Source organism: Epinephelus lanceolatus, chromosome 7 (genome assembly GCF_041903045.1).
Source record: "Epinephelus lanceolatus isolate andai-2023 chromosome 7, ASM4190304v1, whole genome shotgun sequence".
Lineage (NCBI taxonomy): Eukaryota > Metazoa > Chordata > Actinopteri > Perciformes > Serranidae > Epinephelus > Epinephelus lanceolatus.
Window position 1 is genome coordinate 42345783 of NC_135740.1, and position 20146 is coordinate 42365928.

A 20146-nucleotide genomic window follows, 5' to 3' on the forward strand; every position below is an offset into this window, starting at 1 on the left:
CACAAGTCACCTCCCGATGCATCCCCGATGAAACGGACAGAGCATGTTCACAACCAGACATTTGGACTCTACTTGGCTGGATGCGGACTTTGAATTGGAACAGTACTTGGGCAGCGACTGATGACGTTTCCCAAGTCCGGAAGAACACAAGTACAGGCAAGAACGCAGATTGAGAAGCGCCTTGACTCAACGTGCAAGTTAGCCGAAAAAAGGCCGACTAAGGTTGACTAGTGCCAACGGTGCTGGACACACACACTCACCTGACATTGACTGACAGCTGACGTGTGTCACAGCCTGTAGACTGTGCGCAGTGTTCTTACTGAGCGACACGGCAACAGGTTACAAGTCATTTTCAATGGCAGTCGATGACATGAAGCTACAAAATGACTCCCAACACTTGTCGCTGTGTGAAGGGCTACAGATCGGAAGTTGAGCAGGCCTCAACCTTTTCAACGCTCCAGTGATGTCAAATGTTTTTGTTTCTATCTGTGATGCTATTCAGCAAAGTTAGCTGACACATGCTAGCCTTCTTTGTATTGCAGTTCACACAGGGATGCAGTGGGGCAGCGAAATGTGATTTTAACATGCAGCTCAGACATTGATCACATGCATAGATTTTTTTTAACTTGAGAAAACGTTGGGTGGAGGTGCTTTGTTGCAAGGAGCAGACACACACAAGCCCAGGATGACATAACTATGTCAACGCGCACTTGAGCAACACTTCAAGGGCGACTCAGAGATAATGCAGCTGGCCACTGTTGTTTTTTGTCGCTCGTTGTGTGAACACAAGATCAGTCTTGTTAAGGTGCATTTTTAAAGAATGCTTTTAGCACCACAAGTGGAATTGTCTTCCATTGTATTGTGACAGGTGCCTCTAATTAACAGCAGATATTTGCACGGCTGGACACCTTCAGGGAAACTCACCCTTTAGTATTTGGAGAAAGTGAATGGTTTTGCTGTGGAATCTCAAAATACACACTCCTCAAGTTTCATTTAAATACTTTTGTGCTGTCTAGTAGCTGCTCAGCGGGCATTCATGCACCTTCTTTAATTATTTGAAATAAATTACAACAGTGAATCTTTTATTTTCGACTGAGAAAACCCAAAAGAGGGAGCTTTAAATCTCTTTTTGTTTTCTTCCACCAGAAAATCCAGACAATCCCTCTGCAATTGGAAGAGGATGGGACGTCCCGCCGTGCTTTTGTTTCCTGTGAGAGGAAAACTTCAATCACTTCGACGCTTCATCTTCAGTGGGCCGTGTAGTGTTTCATGAAATCTCTTTAGGTGTCGTCCGATTGGTCCTTCATTCCAGTGTGAGGACCTGCCAGCCAATCCGCATCTGCCTGGGTGGGTGCCATTTCCTCTTCCCACCAGCTGCTGCAGTCAATCAGCTTATTCAGCAGCATTAGTGTGTATATGTGTGTGTGTGTGTGTATGTGTGTGTGTGTGTGTGGCCCCCCTTCCCTCTCCCTCCCCTCTTTTTCCTCTACAAAACAACCGGCCCACCCTCCTTTCCACTCCCCTCCCCCCTTCCCTCACATACTCACACACTGTTTTTCTCTCTCACACACACACACACTCAGTCGTGAATATACCTTCACACACTCCTGCCACATGAGGCCCAACAGCAGTGTGCTGTGTGTGAGTCACTGGAGAAAGTTACACCAGTGTGTGTGTGTGTGTGTGTGTGTGTGTGTGTGTGTTTTCAATGCAGCAGCGTCTCCTCTGCAGCAGATTTCTACTTCACTTGGGACAGAGCTCAGCAGGACAGAGACAGAGAGGAGACCGACGTTCACCACAGCTGAATCCAGGATTCTGCACAAGGTAATGATGTCTGATCTCATGTAAAGGTTTTCAATGATACACTGTCACTTAATGCACACTGGTGTCATGTCTGTGGTTTTGGTTTTGCTGGTGTGCAGCAAATGTCTCAGCCTGGAGCTCTGACACACTTGTTTTGGGATGTAAAATAAGTTTTTGCGTCAGGTTGTGACTGAGAGTCATCTGTTTTGTTCTGTGTGCTGGTGTGTCATAATTGTAGTAACGTAATGGTTAAGAGAGGTCAGTGGTTGCACCAATATGATACCTGAGTTTCAGTAACTGTACGTAAATGATACTATACTTTAAGAGGTCTAAATATGTTTTTCTACAGGCTTTTTCAGTCCAAGTTCTTTAAGGAACAGTGTGTGTAATTTAGGGAGATTTAGTGGTATCTGGCAGTGAGGATTGCAGAATGCAGCCAGTTGAAACTTCTCCAAGTGAGGATCCCTTCAGTATAAAGTGTTCAAGGGGTTTTTACTGGGAGCTGAATTATCCGCAGAGGTCTCTTCCTCTCCAAAACAAACAGACTAGGTGATATAAACCGGTGATAAAAACACTGAAGAAAGCAGTTTCAGGTAAAAGAATCAGTGTCTTCTTCACGCTCTTGTCGCGGTGGGGCTTCTAACTACGGTGGTCAACATGTAAATGCAAATGGGCCTATCTTAGAGCCAGTGTTTGGTTTGTCCCTTCCGGGCTACTGTAGAAACATGGTCGTCCAACATGGTGATCTCTGTAGACGAGGAACCACTCCCTATGTAGATATAAACAGCTCATTCTAAGGTAAAAACACACAACAGTTCTTATTTTCTGTGGATTATACACCAAAGAAAACACACTTATTATATTCCATTTCTTACAATATGTCCCCTTAATCCCACACACTGGACCTTTAAATGTTAAGGTATATCTAAACAGAAGCAGCATGTGTTAACTTGGCCTAAAAATTTAAAACAGACAACATTATGATTTAGATAAGGAACTATCACATCAAGCAGAGATCCCAGCTTTCAGTTTTGATTCTTGCTGCAGACTGATTCTTGTCAGCACTAAAAACATAGTGAGGTTTGACACCCAGTTCTGGCTGTTATCCCATCACTGGGTCACCATATGCTGATAAACCCCTAAAACCTTTGTTGGAGGGAAAAGATAAATCTGTGAGGTGGGATTAAATCAGAATGCAGGACAATAGCTACAATCACAAAAGAGTTGTGGACACCTGAAACATACAATGCAGCCCAGTGCAGCCATTCACATAATAACAAAAAATAGGGAGAACATTTTATGCTGTGGAAAATATTGTAAACTTCTCCCAGTATAACCCAGTAGAACCACAAACTATAGCTCTCGGTTAAGTTGAGTCACCACTTCTCTAAAACAGAAACTGAACCTTATAAACTTCATGACAGGATGAATTAATGCAGCGCTGCTGTATGAGTCATTTCCCACTTTATTAGCTCCACCCAGCTAAATGTAGTACTGAGTGTATGTATATAATGAAACAGAGTAAAATGTATGAGAAGCAAGTGTTTTTTCTTCTTCACATGAAATGGACTACACTTAAATGGGGCTTTTCTAGTCTCACGACCAGTTAAAGCGCTTAACACTATGAGTCACAGTCACCCATAACCATAACTATAACCAATCAATAACCATTCGCACACCCTCACACACTGATGGAAGAGCCTTCAGGAGCAATTTGGGGTTCAGTATTGTACCCAAGGACACTTCAACATGCGGACCGGAGGAGCCGGGGATAGAACCACAGATCTTAGAATTGGTGGACGATCCGCTCTACCTCCTGAGCCACAGCCGTTGAACAGATTCCCTCTGTGCACTAGCTACAACACATGCAAAGGTGTGACATTGTTGCAGAAACATATCAGTTTATCATTTAGTGACTCAGTTTAGGAACAGCATGACCTCACTCAGCTCAAATAGACAATGAAAGACAACAGTTTGATTGTGTTTATTCATGCAGCAGCGTGCAGCTGAAGGTGAGGTCTTAGTAGCGGTGGACTAATAGGGCTGAATATTGAAACTCTAGTTATTTGGTACCAACTGAAATGTGTTTATAGAACACAGAGTATGAAAAGCGTGATGTAGAAAAAACAGTTAATAATTCTCAAAGTTAGATCTGCAATGATTTATCGATTCGTTGTATACCACGAAACTGCGATATTTTCTGCGACTTATCGTACTGTAAAAATACCATATTTGCAACCCTAGTTGACATTTTTTAGATAAGTTGCCAACTGATTTAAAACCAATTCATTAGTTTATTTAATTTATTAAAGGAAAAAAGGAAAAATTCTCTGATTCCAGTTTCTTAAATGTGAATATTTTCTGCTTTCTTTACTCCTATATGACAGTTAATTGAATTTCTTTGGGTCGTGGCCAAAACTAGACATATGACAACATCATTTTGGGCTCTGGAAAACAATGATCGACATGTTTCACCATTTCCTGCCATTTTATATCAAACAACTAATCAGTTAATCAAGAAAATTAATCAACAATGAAAATAGTCATCAGTTGCAGCCCCACCCAAAGTCAGGTATCACTAAGGTATTGCTCTGGTATCGATTGTGAAACTCAGGTGTGATACCAGCTCTAGTATTAAAAACTGCCCAACCTCTTCTGACTATGATACATGGAGGAAACTCTGAGCCTAGTTGCTAAAGTCTTCATGAGTAACTCCTCTCATAGACACTCTAATTTAATCACTGAGTTAAAAATAAACCTGCCATCACAGTATGTCCTTTAAAGCCACAGAAGGCTGATCAGCTGAACCATGTAATGGCTAATTGTCACAGCGGCGGCAACATTAGTCGCTCTGTAAGCAGCTTGCCAGCCTCCCGGTGGGCCGACACGTGGTGCTCCAGCTCAGAGGGTCCATGACAATGCATCCCCCCCCCCCCCCCCCCCCCCCCTCTACATGTTTGTGTGAAGTAAACAGTCAAAACAAAGCCATCACAACTGCAGCTCTGCTGTCTGTGCAGTTCATCTTCATATGAGAAATCAGAGTCAGGAATGTTTCCTTATCTGCCCTGATATTCCAGGAATTTTTATGTGGAAGACATATCGTGTACCAGATGTTTAGAAAAACTTTTCTCAAACTCTGTCTTAACTTTTATGGTCTTTTAATAACAGATAGAGGGTATAGAATGGAAATTGAGCTTTTGTGACATTTAGGGCCAATCCCAATTCTCTTCGCTTGACCTTACCCCTTGGTTTCAAGTGCACTCGCCAGATAGATTCCCCTCAATGACGAAGGGGTAGTGTTGAGGGGTAAGGAATTTACCTACGAATTGGGACGCCAACAGACGTGTTCACCTGCTTCTTGCACAGAGAACTCTGTAGATATTCATGTCGGCTACATCGTGAATTAGCGATTTTCAAGCATTCATATTCTAACTCAACGCTTACAGATAACAATGCATATACAGAAACCTAACACATTCCGACATATTCGGGAATTTTTGCGTGCTTATTTGCGAAAATAGTACTTAAATTGTGCGATGGCTTTCTCATGGAGGCTGCCATCTCCCTGGAAAACTCGCCTGGCTGGATAGTCAATGCAACCTGGGAAATTCAATCTTCCCCTCAGTTGAGATGGGTTCGTAGGTGTGCATCGCACAGCCCTTCAAATTAAGGGGGGATTTTAAGGGCTGAAAAGCACTTCCCTAAAGTTTGGGACACCCTAGCCCTTCGTGGGAACGTGCAAAAACAAGGGCTAGGGCCAATTTTGAGGGGAAGTGTAAGTATTGGGACGGACTCTAACTCACTTCTGCACTGCGTTCATTTTAGAGAAATATGTGCTTTAACTGAACAGGTTGCTCATGTAATACTGAATGTCTCCAACAGCATGGCAGCTTTCTTCAACTAATTCAGTGTGTTATTAGGGCTGAGCAATTAATAGAATTCTAATTCCAATTATAGTAATGGCCTCCAACATGATGAAAACAACATAATCGAGATAAAACAGTTATTGTGCTGCATTCTGTTTCACAGTGATGCTCTCATTTGTCTTGTGATATAAATCCAGTGCACCTCTTTCCTTTACAGCGCTGCTCTCAAAGTTGCCAACATGGTGACTTTCTTGCTAGATTTAGTGTCTTTTCAGACTCTTAATGACTTTATTTCTAAAAAGCAACGAGCAACAAACTTAGAGATGTATCCAGATAATCAGGGAGACAGAGAGAAATATGTTTAAATGCGTGATATCTTAATTCCTATGCAGGCTGCTCAGCGTAAACACAGTCCCTGGCTCTTCTGCCAACAGTGTGGGGTCTTTCCCTCTCCTCTTACATCATGGTTACATTTCTATATTGTTTATTTTATTTATTTATCTCTCTTTTTTTGTACATTTTTGTTCCTCAGCTGAATTCTATTTAAAGTTCAAGACATTTTAAAAGTTTAATAAATGCAGAATGTTAGGTTAAATAGTCGTGACCTCAAAGTTGACCAACATATTCGTGATTTTGATTTCTGCCATAACTCAGCAGCCTTATTTCATGACCTTACAATCTGTGTTTATTCACCTGGTCATGTTAATGTGCCAATTCTGATATGTCTCTTGCACTGTTTGGACAACACAGCAGTGCAAATACACCAAACACGGGGGAGGGCTTTCAAACCTTAATCTCTGCAACATTCCGGTTCACCTAGCTGTTGCTGGTGTCTGTTCTGATCTTTTTATACCACTCCTGTATTGAGCATTGAAGTTTAAGTTTATAACTTACTTCACTCAGCAAAAGACGTCAAGTGTTTTCTTTTCTAGTTACAGTTTATAGGTTTGAGTTTTGACTGACCTGAGGTATCTCTTCAGTTGCCAGCATGCTCATTCAAGCTGATGTGTCACCACAGTTAAGTGACTGAGACACAAATATTTGCATTGCCCTTCCTTGTTATCGAGTGTTATTGTAGATCCTGTGTGGTCCATCTGGTTCACACTGGAATGAGGACATTTGACACCATGAAGAGGTTGTCTTTCACACTGAGAGTCAGTAATGAAGTACACTGATGTCTTGTTAAAGGGATACTTCACCCACAAAATGACGATTTGTGTATTACTTTCTCACCGCTGGAAATCTTGAATTTGTGAAGTAAACTTTGAGAGAGTAAACGTTGAGCCGTGAGAGAACAACAAAGTTTTCTTGACTAATTCAAGGTAACACTGAGTGAGTAATTAATATGCAGTGAAGTATTTCTTAAGGATGGGTGTGCTTTGCAGTGGAAAACTGTGGTCCAGGTTAAAAATCAGGGGGTTCATCTTTTATCTCTTACCATACTCAACTCGATGTACTCTATGCCTTTGAATGTCAAAAAATGCTTTTATAATATTTGAGAGAATCTTAACGGTGAGTATGAAGAAGATTAAGAGCCTGTTTCTCATGAAAATAAATTCTTTCAAAGTACAAAACTTGAAAACACATTCTCTAAACAGTGTTTCTCTTTGACAGTGATCTCCATCATGGAGGTGCCCAGGAGGCCTCAACCCTCCTTCACACTGGCTCTCCCTAAACTGGCCTCGTCTGCTCTGTCTCCCCTCGGAGCTGTGGAGAAGGTCGCCAAGAAAGATCCGATGAAGGAGAAGCTGCAGGAGAAGAAGGATGGAGCCACAAAGGGGGATCAGTTTGGAGAGGAGGCGTTCAGCACAGAAGAAGAGTCGGATGTGTCTGTGTTTGTGGAGGCACCAGCTGAGACGTCAGAACTTGAGGGTACAAATACAAAACTCTCCTCACAGGACAGTTTCTCAGAGGACAGCTCGATGTCTGAGGAGAGGTTGGCAGAGGAGGCAGAAGAGGCTAAGAAGAAGCGTGAGGAGGAGGAAGCAGCAGCTAAAGAGAGGGCAGCCCAGAGACAGATGCTGGCCATAGAGGAGCTGGTCCAGTCTGAGAGGAATTACCTGCGACTGCTGCAAGTGAGCACTGTGACCATCAGGAGCAACCTGCAGAAACTACAGGTAGGAATCAGGGGTCTGCAGCATTTAGTAGCATTGTATGGAATAATTAATACTATTGATTAGGGCTGCAAATAACAGTTACATTTAGTATTATTCTTTATAACTTTTTTACCTGTGAAACATCAGCAAATAGTGAAATAAAATGCCCATCAAGCCCTGTGATCTCAAAGCGGAGGCCCTCAAAATTCTTGTGTTGTCAGTTGCCAACAAGTGATCGATAGTGTGCAGGATTTTTTTGACTTTTCAAAATGGCAGCCACTTGGAAACCTCTTTCCTCACAATGTCTAACTTTTACTGTGGTGCTCTTTTACAATATAGATTACAGATAGTGAAGTATTTGAATTATAACATTGGAGCACAGCTACATAACTGCCCTCGCAGTACTTTAGTTCAGGCATTTTCAGGTACTGTATCAACTCACTAAACGCACCATACTTTGGAGGGTTTGGGTATTAGGCTTGTCACCATACCAGAATTTCAGTAGTCGATACCAACACCAGTGAATTTCCACAATTCTTGATACTCAAGAGAACTCATGTATTTCTAAATCCACTACTTTATTAAAACTGTTTCAAACTTTGAAGTCAATCCAAATAATGTAACGTATATTTCAGGATAAGTATACCATAACACAAGTGATGGTAAATTGAAACCCACTCACCTTGAATTCTTTAAACAAGCCAGGGTGTCTGTCTTTTAAGTGTTTAGCCAGGTGTTTCCTCCTTTGGTCTGGAAACTTTGGAGGCACCGTTTGCACACTGGTTTTTGCAAGTTTACAATAACTCCGCTTTCATCTGCCTCAAATGCAAAATATCTCCACACACGACTCCTAATACCTGACTTTTCGACAAGCCGAGGTGTTGTGGCTCCAGCAGCACTTGTAGAAGCCATTGTTTCTGGCAGAGATGATGGAGAACAGGCGTTCTTCTTCGGCACTCGTCCTCGGCACAGACTGACGCACGTATACTGCCCCCGTCAGTTCTAGCAGGAATCGACACGGCCTGCTGAGGGCAAAGTTGTATCTTGTACTTATGGTACAGAAAAAAAAAAAAAGGTACGGACGTATTATTTGCGTGTTGGCATTGACTTGGTACCAAAGTATCGGTTCACATGACAACCCTAATGTACAGTAGGATTGCAATATTGAATCTAAATGATGAACAAGCATTCTTAAAGCTGGGGTAGGCTGTTTTATTTTCACATCATTGGGTAAAAATAGAATAAACTTTGAGCATATTGTAATTCAAGTAGTCTGAGAGAACACTAGTCTTCTGCACTTCCTCTTGACTCTGTTTTTAGGATTTAGAAAATCTAGCCCGATCACTGGTCATTTCAGAGAGAGGTTGCTCCTATTGGCTGTTGAACAAATGCAGATATATGTGCACGTCCTTTGGTGAAAGCCTGATTCAATGGTGGAGAATCCTGCAGGAATAGTATTCTAGCATTGACAACAACTGCCTAGCAACCCGAAAAAGAAGATGAACTTATCAAAAAGAGAGTCTGACAATGAACAAAATAAAACGTGTCACCATTAGAGATTGAGAGAAAAGTTTGCTCATAGTTTAGCTCTCTGCTGACCAACTGGCTAATTCAAGTTGGCATTTATGTCGCCAATGTTAGAACCTAGAACCACAATGTGTTCTCCGCCTTGGTCGAACCCCCAGTCAGCAGCCATAGCAACCCGAACTCAGTCAGCCCAAACTCCAGCTCCAGGGGAGCTGACAGCCCTGACTCCCTGACTGTCTGACTGACAGGTCAGACAAAAATGAAGCTGACCCTGAATTAACGATCTGTTAGTAAATGTTAGAGCATGTTCAGCTCTGTGTTTTGAATCTTTATTTTGGGACAATTCTTCTCATTGTGCCTTTTAATTAAAAAGTAATCACCACATGTTAAATTGACACGAAGCATCCAGAGGAAGTGTTGTGCTGAGGCCGCCTGCTGGATTATTATCATCAGCTTTTCATTACGTCGGAGGTATTGCTTATTACTGCTAAATAATCATTTATTATCGCTGCTGTAATGAAACGAGGCCTTGTAAAACATAATGGAATCAGACTTTACGGGCTGGAAGGACCGAGCTGTGGATGAGTATGGAAATGATAACACACTGAGGGAACGGTAGATGAAGGGAATAAAATGAAAACAGAAAGGAGGAATGGAGGGGCTAAATTATGGGCTGATGACCTGTTAAAAGAGGAGATTAACTGGTGAATAGAAGAACAGTTGATGCGGTGGACATTGAGAACGAGATGTAGTATTGTCGAATTTAAAATTGAGATACAAAATGCAAATGTGTGAACATAAACTTCAGGTAAATGGTGTTATAAACATGGGTAACATAACATGATGGATGGCAGGAGAAAGACCGAGTGGAGCAGCACAGTGAAGGAAAGCTGGACAGAGAAACAGAATAAATATGTGAGTGAATGGTGCCATTGTGAGACAGGAGAGTTGCCGTTTTGTTTTCTGTGTCGATGTGCAGATTGTGCAGTCTTCAGCAGCGCCCACTGTTCTCTCATTAGAATAGAATGGAGCTAAACAGAGCGGCTCTCTATCAGCTGTGCGTTGGCATTTTTCTTGTGTGGGAGCAGACACACATGCATATGTTGCACAAGATAAACATTTCATTTGAATATGTGAATAAATCTTACTTGTAAACTCAACAGTTTTATCACAATAACACAGAAACCTCAGTTTTGGAAGGAAAGGATGCTGCAGTCATCACAGTCACAGTTATTTTAGTTTTCTGATGTATATAGCTCAGTAATCTATAAAAACTAATACCTGTTGTCACTGAGCTTATATAGCTAACTATTGACTATTGAGGGTTGAAGTGGTTCTGTTGGCTTCATCACTCTGATGAGAGAACAAGTTTCAGCGCCTCCAAATTTTAGGCTATGGCTGTCTGTCAGAAAACAAGGGGTTACCTCCTCTTGTTTGGGAGAGAGTTACTGCCTGGAGTGAAAGGGGTTCAAGTATCTCGAAGTCTTGTTCACAGGTGAGGGTAGAATGGATCGTGAGATGGATCAGCAGTTTGATAGGCCTGTCCTGGTGAAGAGGGAGCTGAGCCAGAAGGCAAAGCTTTCGATTTACTGGTCCATCTACGTCCCAGCCCTCACCTATGGTCATGAGCTCTGGGTAGTGACCAAAAGAATGAGGTCATGGATACAAGCCGCCGAAATGAGTTTCCTCCGTGGGGTGGCTGGGCTCAGCCTTAGAGATAGGGTGAGGAGCTCGGACCTTTGGAGGAAGCTCGGAGTAAACCTGCTGGTCCTTCTCGTTGAAAGAGGTCAGCTGAGGCGGTTCAGGCATCTGATCAGGTTGTCAGCTCCCATCAGTGGTGTTCTGGTTACATTGCACTGATGAGGGGCCCCGGGCCAGACCCAGAATATGCTGGAGGGATTATGTATCTCATCTGGCCTGGGAATGCCTCAGAGTCCCCCAAGAAGGGCTGGAAAGTGTTGCTGAGGAGAGGGGCTTCTAGAGTACTTTGCTCAGCCTGCTGCGCCCAGTGACCTGGCTGAAGATAAGCAGTTGAAAATGGATGTATGGATGGATTTTGTCAAACACAGAAGTCATGTGATGATATTATTCCTGTTCTTAGTCCTTTTTTACAGAGATCACGCTGCTATGAAGTCCTGTTGTCATGCTGCCTTTGCATTTTTACACAGAACCAAACGACATCGCTCCGCTCTCATGTGTGATTTTAGACAGCATCCCGGCATCGCAGAATTGGCCTCTAGTGTGTCATATAACATATGCATCAGCAGCACTTTATAAACAATAACATGACAATAACATGACAATGACAATCATTTACTGTTACTGTTAAGTGGTGGCTGATCTCGTCCTTTGCTCAGAGGGTAAGGAGTTCTCGGACATCATTATATTTTCAATTTGCGGACATTTTCGGCTTCTTCCTCTTTGAGCCAGCCACTAGCTGCTAACTGCAACTTTTTAAATCTCCCATAACTCGTTGTCAAAATGTGTTGCCCATGATCCCATCCTGCTGGCTGTCCCATTTATACAGACATCGTTTCAGCGCTGTTACTACCTCTGTTCCCAGCTCAGAGGCGAGACAACTTTGTTCCACAAATCGCAATCGTACCTTATATACAGAGCAGCGAGGCGGTGTAACGGCAAAATATTCCTGCCTTGAATGGGCAGTGTAACAGTGGCCTCTGTGATTTGGGGTTGTACGTAAGATTTTTGTTCTCTCTTCACTTCTTTTCTGTCTCTTTCCCGGTCGAGAATTATGGAGGCTCTGTTGCCAATTATTAAGGACAGGTTTGACAGCATTTTGGGTGCAGGAGGCTCATCTGGCTACACAGAATGGAGACACATTTACAGAAAGAGCAAATTTTAATCCATCAGAATCGTGAAATCTCGAAAGATGATGAGATGGATGACATATGACAATGTGAGGCAGAATCTGCTCTGTTTATTTAACCCACATTCAAAATAAAAAAGAAGGTTAACACTGTACATTTCTGCTAGTTGTGCAGTTTAGTGCTCCTGTGTTGTATGGAGCGGGATAACAAGTAGCTGTGCACATCATATCCAGGAGGTAATATCAGTAAATTTGTGTAAAATACAGACTTTGCTTATCCAGTGTGACTGCGCTGCGTGAAACACAGACATGGGGGGCAATTACTAAATCACATGAGGTCCCCTGGTTATACTAGTCTTGTGCTAATACAAGTTTTGTCTTTGTGTTCTCAGGACTCATTAAACATAATGGAATCAGGCTGTAGCACAAAAATGATAAACCACAGAGAAAGAAAATATGAACATTTTTTTTAAAAAGAGGAAGAGGTATGAACTGAGATTTATATTTTGGGGAAATGAAAGAAAATGATCAAAGAGTAACTCACCAACCTGATCCAACACGCCCACTGTGACCCCGAGGGAGACGCCTTTGGTGGAGTTAAATTATCGTTGCATTTGCATGTATAAGCTTCATATTAGATCAAATCACAGTCCATGATGTTAATTTGTGTATCTCTCTGTCTCACTGCTCACCACAGCCTCCTCCAGCAAACCTGGACAGCATGTTTCTCTACATAGAGGAAGTGATTGACGTGTCCAGTCGACTCCTCAGCCTGCTGGACCAGAAGAAGATTCAGCCTTCAGACCCTCTCTACCTGCAGACGCTCTGTAAGGGATCTCTTGGCCCTTATTGGCCCTACATTTCCACTCTTATCGACTTTGTTACCTTTGTTACAACGTGAGCTTGTTCATCCTTCCACCAGGAAGTGGTGAGATAGATGCTGGTCTAGAGAGGTTTCCTCTCCTCGGATCAGTCGCTCTGGTCAGACGTGTTGACAGGAAACAAATAAAAACTTCACACGTCTTGTTATCTGATGTGGTTTTCACATTCATGTGAGAAGTTAAATGAGTTCACGCTCCCAGCAAAGGTGTCTTCGTGTGGTGGTGGATGCATCTCCAGTTTGATGCACACACAGTAGAGTTTGTTGTTAAAGCTGTGAACCTGGAAATGTGCTATGCATCTGCTGTATCCACACATGATAAAAGTTACAAGTGTATCTGCAGACCAGACTCCCAGACACCCTTTTTAAGGAATTAATGACCATGAAATGCCAGCACTTTGTAGATCATTCACAGACTAATAATATTATTTGTGTGGACATTTTAGGCACACCCTGTTCTAAACTGAAACTGGATGTTTAAGGCATAAGAGGAAAATTACCCTTAATGAAAACGCACTTAATGCCTATATTCTTATCTTATATGTGACTGGTAACACAGACAAAAAACAAACCTAACAAATCAGTGGTGGTATTTCGATTCAAGGGTGCAGAAACCAAAAATACTGCAGAAAAAAAATGCAGAAAATTAGACAAAATCAGAGTACAATCATTATTATATTGTGTTAGCTTGCCTAGTTAGTTAGTTAGTTTACATTTTTAATACAGAGTTTTAGAAAATGGTGATCTGGAAGGGTTGCAGTGAAAATGAAGGATGTTTTTTAGGGTGTCTGCAGATCCTCAAAATGTCTAAACATGTCTTAAATACGATTTTATTTTTTTATATTGGGTCTTAAAAGTAATTAAACAGTCTTAAAATTGAACTTAATTGCCACAAACATTTGATCTAATGTCATTTATCCATCTTTTAATCTCTTTTGTTTAAATTAGTCAATCTCCTCAGCGTCAAAAGTCCACATTTCTGATTTTACACATTCTTAAACCCACCCCTCAACTGAACCTAATACTGTCTTTTTACTTTATACTTGCATTTACATGTTGGCAAAATGTAGATTAACCTAACTCTAGTACTTACCTTAAAACTGACCTGCAATGCTATATTAAGAAAAAGATGATTTGTTCAGAATTCTGTCTGGTTTCATTTGGTTAAAAATGATTCCAATCTCGTGTCATTAGGCTGTCTGCATGATGGCCATGACGACGCTTAACTGGACGACAAGAGAGAATTGTTCTAACACACAGTCAGTGGTTGTTTGAATGAGAATGGTCGCAGTGTCACTGAAAACATGGATTGTCTTTTACATGATTCCATAATGAGGTGTCTTTCTAATTTGTATAGATTAGTCAAACCCTTGTCACATTTTGGGTGTCCTTACAAAAACTGAAGTCTGAAATCTGAGCATGATTTCTTCATACAAATAAGTAAATATATGTTTTTCCTCCGTGACAGGTGATTCGTTCCTCAGCCTGACTTCAGACATCGAGGCAGCCTATAAAGAATACCTGGCCAACTACAGCCAGGTCACAGTGGTGGAGAACAGCTACAAACAGAAGGAGACGCTGTGGAATGAGATTGTCAAAGTCATCAAGGCCTCAGCGTAGGTTTATGTCATTTCCTGTTGCTTATCACTGGGACCAGACATATTTAATTACAACTGAATGAACAGTAGACCTAACATGTATACGTTTTTGTTTTTGGTATTGAAGTTAAAACTGTTCATTGTTGCCCTTCATCTCTCCAGGCCTGAAGTAAACGCCACCTCTCTGAGTTTCTTCTTGGTGATGCCGGTGCAGCGGATCGCCCGGTACCCGCTCCTCCTGCAGACCATCCAGAAACACACTGACAAATCTCACCCAGCGTATGCACTCCTGGAGCAGACCGCTCACACCTCCATCGCCTTGAACTGTCGCATCAATGAGTACAAACGCTTCAGAGAAGTTGGTAAGAAATGTTCATCAAATACACTGTTATCATATAACCTCATTACAGAAAATATTATGGTATTCCCTTTTATGGTCATCCCCCATTTGTGATCCAGTTAGTGCAACAGGACACTGGTACATCTAGGGTCAAAGATTTAATTCCCAGTGTAGCACAACAGGTAGAGGAAGGCAGCTACAGTGAATACATTGCTCAGAGTCACAGTTAAACACAAGGACAGGTGCTGTACTCCAGATTAACTGTCCCTCACACTACGATTGCAGCTGACAAATACAAGAAGACGGAGACTCTGACCATAAAGGACAAGATCAACCGTCTCAACACCCACAGCATCGCCAAGAAGACAGCGAGGCTCAGCCAGCACTTCAAACATGAGACTGGAATAGTACCAAAGGTAGGATAGACGTTTAATGACCCTTATTTAAAAAAACATCCTCCCTGCTGAAGTGTGCTTCAGCAACATAGAGCTACCTTACTCCCTGACAAATGACTGTCTAAGTTTACATGCACACTAATATTCCGCTATTATTCCATGTAAGACTGTATTCTGGATTTGACGCGGGTCATTTAAACAGCATATTCCATTTAGATACTTTGAATTAGGTGTCTTTCCAAATTAAACATTTTGCAACTAAGACGTAGGATATGACGATATTTGAGTTTTAATAGCATTCCTTGGAGTGTACTGTATATCCTCCTGAGACCCTGCATCCTCACATGAGGACATCACATTTTGGGTTTACTTGACCTTATACTTTATTCTGTTTAACTTAGACCTGTTGTCCTTGTGTGTGGACACTTTTTTGTCCCATGTAGTGGTAATGAGACCACAATACACTAATCCATGTAAAAACAAGATGGCAGCCATCTCTGCCAAGTCAGTCTGCAGCCGATCCCGACACAAAAGTGGACAAGGTCCAAAACCTGATCACATTTAATGGCTAAAACATGTTTATTTATTATTAATAATGTTTGTAGTTTGATATGACAACAAACGTGACTTATATTAGAAGCAATAACAAGGGAAGTACTCGTTTGAGGACATTGGGACTTAATTATGTCGACAGTGTTTCATTTTTTTATGCTTATCAGGTCCTATTAATCCTAAATAGTTAGGAGAAATTCAAAATGCATACCAAACAAATGTACGGGTCTCAGGAGGATCCAACGCCTTTGGAATATGCGTCTCAATCGGAGTTCTTACCGCAGTTTGCGACACGGCCTCTTGTCTGTTTATGGTCGGCTCTGTGCGTTGTCATGGATACGTTGTACACAAATCAACTCGCCAGTAGTTTGAATGGCTGGAGTCGAAGTGCATGTCAAAAACAAAAGCCCACATTTCTGGTCGGAAGGAGAAAAACGCCTACTTAAAACATTATGAATGAAGTGGGTATCAACAGGTTTTGGATATGCTCAAATATCACAACGCTGACCTTTTCAAGAAGGTGGCTGAAGGAATGAAAGAGGGAGGCTGTGTTCACACGGTCCAACAAGTCCGCCACCGGTATGACATAGTTCTATTTTGAAGCAAAGAAGAAAAATGTGTTAACGCATTAGTTACTTTTCTGGAGGCTTATACTGAAGGAAACTCTTCCACATCTATGAGCCACAGACAGTGTTCCAGAAGACACTCCCTCTCTCCAGCTGCAACGCAGTGGTTAATGATTAATCTGTGTTTTACCTGCAGAGAAAATGTCTTTTATGACCTGTTATTGAACCTGCTGTTTGCTCCGGCCTGCTACACCTCGTTTTGCCACAGTTACACTTGTCAGTACAATAAGATCTTTCTGGTCTGATCGAGAGTTCACACCCATGAGCATCCTCACACGCTTCCTGTGGCTTAATTTTTAATAGCTGCTCCTTCTGTTACACTTCCTTTGCCTTCTGATCTTTTTACATTTCTCATTCAGTATAAATACAGTAGGTTACAGCTGCATTGCACCTTTGTAGAATATAAAGGAATCGCACTGTGAAACTCAGCAGAACCCAATTTTCTGTGTATTCTCCTGCCATTTAGAGATATTTGGGATAACTTGATAATTTAAAACAGCTTCAGAGGACAGAATCAACTAGTAGCACCTTTCCCATGTGTGTATTAGTAGAAACTAATGATGAACATAGTAAGACTTTGCAGAAAAGCAGTAAAGCTCAGATGGAGAACAGGAGCGAGCCACGTGTCTATCTAAAAACCATGTGGACAAAACGGACAAATGTACTAGTACTGCATAACTGCACATGGAAAATAGTATTTGCAAGTGATTATAATGATTATATAGAGTGGAAATAATCCACAGATGACCTTTTAAAGTCATGGCATACAGTACATTTAACATCTTTTCATCTCACTGTATAAATGCATGTGTCCCTGTGTGTTGTGCTTTAGCTGGTGGATGAAGAGTTCGACGCCCTGGAAGGTTTCTTTTATGTTCTGGAGCACGGGATCCTGGAGCTCCTGGAGAACGTGGAGACGTATCTGCACCACCTCCAGGTAGGATGCTCTTGTTCTACATTCTGCTGACTTATGGATAATATTATGTATTATATAACATTTTGTCTTTAATTGAGGCATCTCACTCAACACTGAACATGTCATCTACTTTTTACTGATTGTTTTGTCTTGTTTTTCGTGTTGACACCTCTCAGACAAACTGCTGTGGTGTCTCCATGTTTAAACCTGGCGGGATTTGGGAAATGTAAACTTGTAGCTCCCTGCCACATACATTAAAGGGACAGTTCACCCCAATAAAAATATGTATATTTTTCCTCTTACCTGCTGTGTTGGTTATCAATCTAAATTTCTTCGCCTCCTCTACAGTATAATGGAATTTTCTTTTTACCACTACATGTATCACCGTGCAGAAGGAAGCGTGTATCTACTCTTGTAACGTTAGCTAGCTCAGTGACGCTAGGTGAGCTAGCAGTAGATTCCTGCTTCCTTCTGTGCTTTGATGCGGTTGGCGTGTGTAGTTTGGTAAAAAGAAAATAGTTCCTATGTGAAACTGCTCACAACGAGGTCTGCTGATTATCTTGAGTAAATTTGTCGGCATTGTTCCCATCATACTAATTCAGTTCCACGTATTCACTGTGAATACAACAATCACAGTGGAGTTTGGGGGTTTAGTCTTGTTTGAGAACACCTGCAGGTCTTAAATGAAAGGTGAAGAGAGTTATTAATTCCCCAAAGACCCAAACCTGGTCGCGTGTGCCCAGTAGAGAAGTGGAATAAGTGGAACATAACTTAATACTCATTCTTGAACATGTTGCCATGTGTTTCTGAGTCACGCTGTGTAAACTCGAGGCCCTGAGGTCAAAACAAATGAGTTTCTGTGTACCTTTCCACTCTAAAATTATCCCAAGTTTTTTTCCTCTTTCTATTCCCGACCAACAAGGATCAGCACTGTATCCTACTTCTTACCTCCTCAAGTAAGGCCAGTTATTTTCATCAGGCCATGAAAGTTGTCCTCTCGCAGGGATAATTGAGTTTTACCTCTTAATAACCTCTAATTTGGACCTGGCAACCAGTTTGAACATAGAAAACAAATAAAAGCAAACACTGGTGAATTCATTTATTCCGCAGTCTTTTAATTAATCAAAATGAGCAGATGTCAGAGATGTGAGCAAGGTTTGACAGATTGTTCTTTGTTGATCTTCAGGGGTTCCTGGCCTGCAAAACAGAGGAGTTTGACTTTGATATGGACGGAGAGAAGGCACCTATATGCTACAAGGAGATCACTACCGCTCTCAGACAGTGGATTCTGCCTACGTTTGTGAGTCTACCCCACATTCTCATGCAGATACCAGGAGTATCAAATTCTTTACTTAACTTAAAGCAGAAACAGCACAGTAAATCAAATACTACATGTACATTTGCTGCATTAGTAGTTGCAGTTATAAAAAAAGATAAAAGCATCTGCACCAAAACTGCTCAAGTGTTCAAAATAAACACACTATTTGTGAAAAGTTGACCTGATCTATTCTTCCATGTAGGAAAAGAGGATGAGGACGTTAATCCACAAGCCACTGTGTGCACTCCGTGACCTCCTGGTGGGTCCGAGGAACCTGATCCGGAAAAGGCTGGACAAGCTGCTTGACTATGAAGTGATAGAAGCCAAATCCAATCTGAGCTACGAGGAGCAGGCTGTGGCCAACACATACAGGTAGAGAGAGAGGGTCATTTTAAAATTACAGGCTGGACTGATGGGTGGAAGTCTGGCATATACCAGACTTCCACCATGGTTTGAAGCTGGTGTTCTTTTTAATAACAAAAGTTTTTAGTCTTCAATGTGATATTTGCAGCTGTTTGACCCTAAAATACTCCACCAACAAAGTCCAGTCTGAGTCAGTGGGTACGTTTACATGCACAATAATATTCCACTGTTACTCCAAGTATGACAATATTCTGAGTTTGATACGGGTCATGTAAACAGCATATCCCGTTTGGTTATTCCAAAGTAGGTCTTATTCCAATTGTAGCATTTTCTGATTAAGACACGTTGGACATGTATACAGTGCATTTGGAATATACATCTCATTTGGGTTTTTTTCCACAGTTCTCAGTTAGTTTTGTGAGTTGTACGTGAACCAACTCACCAAAGGTTTGTGAGGTTGTGGTAGAGATGCATGCCTGAAAGAAAAGCACACATTTCTGGTTGCAAGGAGGAACACACCTACTTTTAAAACATTAAGAAAGACGTGGATATCGACAAGCTTTTGGATATGCACAAATATTGCTACACCAACCTTTTCAAGAGAGTGGTTGCAGGAATGAAAGAAGGAGGCTGTGTGTGCGTGGATGAAGAAATCCTCCACTGGTGGAAAAAATCCTGCCACAAGCAACACCTCAATTCAAGTCAATTTATTATCATTATTGTCATTCTTTAAATACAGCAGCATACAGTGAATGAAATGTTGTTACACATGAATCCAGGTGCAGTAAAGAACGTGTAGCAAACAAGACATTCAACATGGACAGGACAGCATTAAAGTGACACCGTTAACAGGACGCTGCATCTGGGCGCCGCCATCTTTGGTCTCTTCCTCCTGCTCTACTTTTCAGTCTTTTGATGTGATGAATGACATGTTCAGGCACGGTAATCAGAGTGTGCACAGCTGCATGTAAACAGGAATACAACTGGAATATTACTTTTTATTTGCCATGTAAACAGCTTAGTATGAATATGATCTTTT

At 41.6% G+C, this 20146-nt stretch overlaps 1 protein-coding gene across 5 annotated transcripts in view; it reads left to right on the top strand.

Moving 5' to 3' along the window:
• The window catches only part of arhgef37 (Rho guanine nucleotide exchange factor (GEF) 37), a 42834-nt gene that overhangs the window by 7335 nt on the left and 15353 nt on the right, over positions 1-20146 (top strand). For 2 of the 5 annotated variants that reach the window (XM_033632500.2, XM_033632501.2), the window contains exons 3-12: positions 1147-1347; positions 1715-1824; positions 7284-7786; positions 12817-12946; positions 14468-14615; positions 14760-14959; positions 15223-15353; positions 17343-17447; positions 18613-18726; positions 18947-19116. In XM_033632500.2, the coding sequence (XP_033488391.2) occupies positions 7295-7786; positions 12817-12946; positions 14468-14615; positions 14760-14959; positions 15223-15353; positions 17343-17447; positions 18613-18726; positions 18947-19116 (1490 nt within the window). In that variant the 5' untranslated portion in view covers positions 1147-1347; positions 1715-1824; positions 7284-7294. Of the gene's footprint in view, positions 1-1146; positions 1348-1714; positions 1825-7283; positions 7787-12816; positions 12947-14467; positions 14616-14759; positions 14960-15222; positions 15354-17342; positions 17448-18612; positions 18727-18946; positions 19117-20146 lie in introns of those variants that run through there. The other 3 variants (XM_033632502.2, XM_078169572.1, XM_033632504.2) reach the window with 3 other exon arrangements.